Below are 6,967 nucleotides of genomic sequence, written 5' to 3'. Positions count from 1 at the left end.
GATCGATGGATGTAATGACAAATGGTGTATCAAGTTATCTTTTGATAACGTCAAGAGGCGTTAATCCTCTAGTATAGAGCCTTAAATCAACTCGATTCAGAGAAAGATTTTTGCCAAAATAACATTAATCTTTCCCTTTCAAAATGTCGTCTCTTTCATTTCTCTGAAATTTAAAGATAGAAGAAACAACATGGAACGTTGTGGAAAGAACACGAACGGTCCAGAATACTATTTTGAACTCTTATACAAATTATTTGTCTTTTTTTTCATTGTTTTGTTATTTATTTTAACTGAAAACTAATATTTTTGTATTTACCAAGCATATGTCATATTTTCTCTGGTAAGTTTATAAAGCGGTGTAAAAACGGCAATATTAATATTCGCTGGATTTTTGACGCAAACACATCCAATTATATATTCCTCAGTATAAAATGACATTTTAATCCAGATATTTAATTACCTTCACTACATAGTTCTTAATAGAGGAGATAAATCTTAGTAGAGGAGTAAAACTACAGGAAACGTGAAAAAATGTTTTTCTCACACTTTTATGAGGCTGCTAACCTGACGACGTCGGAAGTATGCCGTAACCCGTAAGATGTATGACGCAAGACGTATGACGTAAGACGTATCACGTTCATGTATCACGTTTGACGTTTGACGTATCACGTATCCCGTATCACGTATCCCGTTTCACGTATCCCGTTCACGTATCACGTATCACGTTCGTTTCACGTATCACGTCTCACGTATGACGTCTCACGTATGACGTACACGTATGACGTACACGTATCACGTATCACGTATCACGTGCGACGCGTCTCATATACTGTATCATGGAAAACGATGGACGTATAAACGTGACGCGTGACGTTGGATTTGACGCTGTGACGTATAAGGGCGGACGTGCTGCATTGGGTGGGACTTTGCTGAGGTTAATTGAGGAACAATATTGGCCTCTCTCTGTTTGCTATATAATTTAAAATTTAACCTTTCGTTGCCCCCTGTCACGTTTCTACTGGAACATCGACACGTTTTTATCGAATAGTTGACGTCCATCGTGTTCAACAAACATGTCTCTCAGTCTCAATAAACTCACCTTGGATAAGGTGGACGTGAAAGGAAAGCGGGTTTTGATGAGGTGAGTTTTATTATCACAAGTGTTGTATTTTAACATTGTTGTACCTCATTGCGAACCATCGTGACCTTCACGTAATTTAACTTAAAATGTATAATTTTAGGGCAAGTTGTATTTTTGATAACGGAAGTGTCTAAGAATTATTAAATACTTTTCATTCATAAATTTCTCGACAGTTACTACTGACGTCTTATTGACGAGTGAGGTTGTGATGCTTTTGAGGCCAGCACCGTCGCCTGCCTTTTTTAATAATAAAAAAGGTAAAAAATCAAATATTTCAACAGCCTTGGACGTGCACCTTGACCCCACGGCCAAGGCACACCGTCTATCAAGACTGTCCCATTAGCAACCCCAAGGCTGAAGCACATGGTCATTCAAAACATGCATCCTGACCCCGAAGGGCCAGAATGCATGGTCATACAATACTCCACCACTCCACGAATTGAAGAGAAACCTGTGATAACCTTCACAGTGGTGGTCGTACTGTGGATTATGTTATACAAGCAGAGTACCCGCCCTAATGGCGATTTTGTTCTCGGCGTGCAACACGTTTTTCTGGCACTACCTTTATTTTGGCGGTGTATAGGTAACTGACAGCTCCCTCAATCGTTCACGAAAATAAAACTAACCCGTGTCGCTTTCATGAAGCAAAATTTTTGCCAAAAACGTGGCTACTACTTATAATTCAAAACACTTCTGCACTGGAAACGTGGGCACAGGAATACTGTACTGTGAAGGTGGGCTAAAAGTTTCTCTAAAAACCCTATTAAAACTGTCAGTGGTAATCTGAATAATTATATGAATGTGTGTAAGCATTTGTTGTCTATTTTGTATGAAATATGTGCCATTGGCACTTGTCTCAAGGTTGAGAGAATAACAGTGTAAAATTTGGCAAAAGTAAAAACGTACATACATGTTAATATGTAAGTTAGGCATTCATACATGACCCAAATATGGATTCCGCGACCCCAAGACACCGAGATCACGTTCCTGCAACATGTTCGTGTGGCAGCCATCTTGAAATCCAACATGGTTATCATTTGTTTATGATGGTTATAACATATTTAGATTAAGGGCCTATCTCATTGGCCTGGAGACTAGGTGGCGACCTGGTGGCGACTCGAGTCTCCGCGACGTCTCCTGGAGACTAGCCGGGTCTCCGGGAAGTCGTGGGAAATTCAAACATGTTCGATTTTTCGGCGACGTCGCGGAGACTAATTTTGTCCGCGACTGGGGAGACGTCTCCGCGACATCTCCGCGACCTGCTGGAGACCGAGGAGACTGAGGAGACGATGCGGCGACGTCTCCGCGACGCTGCTTGACCCACTTTAGAGACCACGTGACTGAGCGCATGCTGGCATCATCGAGACGCCTTCACTCCTGGTCCAAGTCAGGTACAGGATCCGGTCAAGGTCTTCATCGTTTGGTACTTGTTCCTGCTACTGCTGCTGCTCCTTGTACTGCCTTGGAAGAGGCCCCACCATCTTGTCTTGCCAGGGGACAGCTCCAACTCCAGAGTAGTACTGTCCTTCCACCATGCCACCCAAGGGCAGTGGGGGCCGGAAGGGCAAGAAGAAGGAGGATGAAGCAGTTGTAGCAGCTTCAGTGCAGTTTGTGGATGCTGAGGCAGCAGTTGATGCTAGAGAAGATGAGGAACATGGTTCCAGCGGTGATCCGACTAGAAAACAATATGATTGGAAAGAGGGGCATCAAGAGGCAATGGCTGACTTCTGGGAGGATCATCCGGAATTTTACGATAAATCGTATGCAAGATACAAAGATAACCAATACAAGAAAGCAGCGGTTGAAACCTTCCTTGTTGATATGCAGAACATCTTCGAGGAGATCAAGAAGCCCCTACCTACATGTGAGTGTATATTTAAATTGCATTGAATTTATATTTAATTGCATTAAAATGCAATTGCAATTGCAAAAAAAAGCATTAAAATGCAATCTCTTCCGCTTCCGGTCCAGTATGAAGAGGACGCAGGCGTCACATGCTCGCCGCTTCTTCAACCGGGCCACTGTCAGTTGCTTGCTTTTTTGGTGGTCGTGCGGATTTTTTGGCCATCGAGTCTGCCCTCTGCATAGCCCCGGCTCTGCTCCCTGCTTCGCCTGCCCGGCTCCTTCGCCTGCTCGCTGTTTCCTCGGGCACGCTCTCGTGGGTTGTGACCATCGCAGCGGTTTGGTGGCGGTTTCCCGCCATGATCTAGATTTGTAGCGGCGGCGGTCGATTGCCGCTGCCTTTGCCGCTTTGCCGTGATCAACCTTGGCCTCGTGATCGTCTTTGCTCCTGCCTGCCCTCTGCTTGGTCCCGGCTCTGCTCTTGGCTTCACCTACCTGGCTCCTTCGTTTCCTCGGGCCCACTCCCGTGGGTTGGGACCATTGTTTCACCTCCTCAACCTTGGCCTCGTCTCGTCTCTCCGCTCCTGCCTGACATGGCTCTGCGGTACTCTGCCGCAAGGCTCCTTCTGCTCAATACCCGCTCCACCCCATCATGCATCTCTGCCATCAAATCAAATGGACTCCTCCGACGACCCAGGTACATTCACCGTGGCTCCGGTCGTAAGTTTGTATATTTGCAATCGTGTCACTCCATCCCCGTCCTCTGGTTGGCTCAGCGCACTCTCACTCTTCGTCCCAGCGCACCTGGTCACAGCAACGCACACAATCGCACCTCCTGCCTACGAACCCTGGCTAAATCACCTGAATTCATCCCTGCTGTTCAAAACAACATCAAGCTCACCCTGTTCAACACCCGGTCCCTCAACAACAAATGCCTCATCCTGAACGAATACATCCTGGATAACAAACTGGACTTTCTCTGTCTTACCGAAACCTGGCAACAACCTCTTGACTACTACACACTCAACCTCACCACACCCAATGGATATTCCTACGTCAATAAACCACGCCCGGGGGGCCGAGGTGGTGGAATTGCCGTTATCCACCGTCAAGACATCAGGACCAGCCTCATCCCCATCGCCTCATCCTCATCATTTGAACACCTGGCTTTTAAACTCTCTGGTCGCACGCAGTCAGTCATGGCTGTCGTCTACCGCCCTCCCAAACCACACCCATCATTCCTGTCTGACTTCTCCTACTTTCTGACCCAGCTATGTTCCCTCTCCCCCTCAATCCTCCTCCTTGGTGATTTCAATATCCACATGGACTCCACTGACTCCACAATAACCACTGACTTCACTGATTTACTCACCTGCTTTAACCTCACTCAACATGTCGACTTTCCTACCCATATCCGTGGTCACATTTTGGACCTTGTCTGCTCCACTGGATTAAATTTGCACCATCTCTCTGGCTCCGACCTCACCCTCTCTGACCACTTAGCTATCACGATGACCATCAACATCCCCACCCCAACACCAAGACATTATCGCACTATCAACTTCCGTAAGCTAAACGCTCTTTCACCTACCTCATTCTCATCCACCCTCTCTGAAAAAATGTCCACTTCTCCCTTCGTTGACCTCCACACCCCTTCTGACCTCACTGACTACTACAACCACACTCTCTCCTCCTGCCTTGACCAGCTTGTGCCTGTAAAAACCAAAACAGTTTCTTTCACCCATTCTGCTCCCTGGTTTACCCCTGAACTCCGCCTGATGAAAACTCGTGCTCGCCAACTTGAAAGACTCCGCAATAAAACAGGTATCACAGTTCACTCCCAAGCCTACAAGGACCACCTACAACACTACAAAGATGCCCTCTCCCGTGCCCGCTCCGCCTACTACTCTCAAATTATCCACTCTGGCTCCGGAAACCCAAAACCACTCTTCTCGACAATAAACAAACTCCTCCGCCCCCTGAACACCACCACCCAGTCATTCACAATAGACAACTGCATCTCCTTCCTCTCTTTCTTCCAACGCAAAATTGACAACATCTACAACAGCTTGACCACCGCCGCACCCGTTCCCCCTCCAACCACCTGCCCCCCCTTGTCCTGCCATCCCCTGTCTCGGTTTTCCCCAATCTCCCCTACTGACCTCTCTGAACTCCTCATAGGAATGAAAACTGCCACCTGCACTCTTGACCCCATCCCCTCCAGCTTTGTCAAGGCCTCCCTCCCTGCTCTCTCTCCACTTATCATTGCAACAATAAACTCCTCCCTGTCTACAGGCATCGTCCCACCTTCCCTCAAAATTGCTGCTGTTACCCCCATTCTAAAAAAACCTGGTCTAAACCCTGGCACCCTAAACAACTTCCGACCCATCTCCAACCTACCCTTTCTGTCAAAAGTTTTGGAACGCACTGTAGCCACTCAACTCAAACATCACCTCTCTGCCAATAACCTGTATGAAACATTCCAATCCGGATTCCGCTCCAACCACAGTACTGAAACTGCTCTCCTCAAAATCACCAACGACCTTCTCTCCTCTGACGCTGGCAACCTCAACATTCTCGTCCTCCTCGACCTCAGCGCTGCCTTTGACACCATCGATCACACCATCCTCCTCACCCGACTTGAATCCACCTTTAACGTTACCGGCACTGCCCTCTCTTGGATTAAATCATACCTCTGACAGACGCCAGTTCATCTCCATCAATAACTGCAAATCCCCCACTGCTCCCCTCCCCCAAGGTGTCCCCCCAAGGTTCAGTTCTTGGCCCCCTCCTCTTCATCCTTTACCTGTCCCCCCTCGGTCACTTAATCCGCCGTCATGGTCTCCAATTCCACTGCTTCGCCGATGACATCCAGCTTTTCATCTCCACCAAGTCCGTCTCCACCGCCACCCACTCTATCCTGACAAACTGCATCACTGAAATAAAATCCTGGCTTCAAATCAACTTCCTCAAGCTTAACTGTGATAAATCTGAAATAATCATCATTGGCCCAAAAACGCTCACAAAATCCACCCATAACTTTGCCCTCAACATCGACGGTATCCCAGTATCCACCTCCCCTCACATCCGGAATCTTGGCGTCATCTTTGACCAAACCCTCTCCTTTGACAAATACACTAAACAGATCACAAAGTCAGCCTTCTTTCACCTGAAAAACAATGCCTGTCTCCGCTCATCCCTCTCCTCCACGGCTGCAGAAACCCTCATCCACGCCTTCATCACCTCCCGTCTGGACTACTGCAATAGCCTCCTCTATAGTTCACCCTCAAAAATCACCAATAAACTCCAATACATTCAGAACTCCGCTGCCCGTCTACTCACACATTCCCGGACCCGTGACCACATCACCCCCGTCCTTTACAAGCTTCACTGGCTCCCCATCCCCCAGAGAATCCAGTACAAAATCCTCCTCTTGACATACAAAGCCCTCCATAATCTGGCCCCATCCTACCTGGCTGACCTCCTCTCCAGACACACTCCCACCCGCAACCTCCGCTCTGCTGGTACCAACCTCCTGACCCCCTCCATCCGGACCAAATCCAGATCCTGGGGGGACAGGGCCTTCTCCATCGCTGCTCCCACCCTCTGGAACTCACTACCTCACACCATCAGAGACTCCTCCTCACTCACCACATTCAAAACATCACTAAAGACCCACCTGTTCAACACTGCATTCAACATTCAACCCACAGCATTTAACCCCTGACTATCACTTCTCCTTCTCCCTCCTTTTGCTTTAAATATTTCCCTATTGATTCTTGTCTTTTTGCAATTGTTGTTTTCATGTATTGTTATGCATTATGTTTTCCACTCTGTCAAAGTGCCTTTGGGCTTCTTGAAAAGCGCTATACAAAATAAATGAATTATTATTACTAGGGCATTGCCCGTACTATATCTATATCTAAAATTATATCCCCCCCCTCTATTTACATGAAATGGTTTGGTCCAAAGCGAACGGCTTGC

At 47.3% G+C, this 6,967-nt stretch overlaps 1 protein-coding gene across 1 annotated transcript in view; it reads left to right on the top strand.

The window, feature by feature from the left end:
• Positions 1-536: 536 nt before the first annotated feature.
• Positions 537-6,967, top strand: part of LOC137439636 (phosphoglycerate kinase) — a 49,776-nt gene continuing 43,345 nt past the window's right edge. Inside the window, exon 1 of the mRNA XM_068135584.2 lies at positions 537-1,141. Within this exon, the coding sequence (XP_067991685.2) occupies positions 1,074-1,141 (68 nt within the window). The 5' untranslated portion in view covers positions 537-1,073. The remainder of the gene's footprint in view (positions 1,142-6,967) is intronic.

Source organism: Myxine glutinosa, chromosome 14, assembly GCF_964187855.1.
Source record: "Myxine glutinosa chromosome 14, kmMyxGlut1.1, whole genome shotgun sequence".
NCBI classification, from domain to species: Eukaryota; Metazoa; Chordata; class Myxini; order Myxiniformes; family Myxinidae; genus Myxine; species Myxine glutinosa.
Note: the sequence above shows the minus strand (reverse complement) of the source record. Positions and strands in the feature narration are given on the sequence as shown.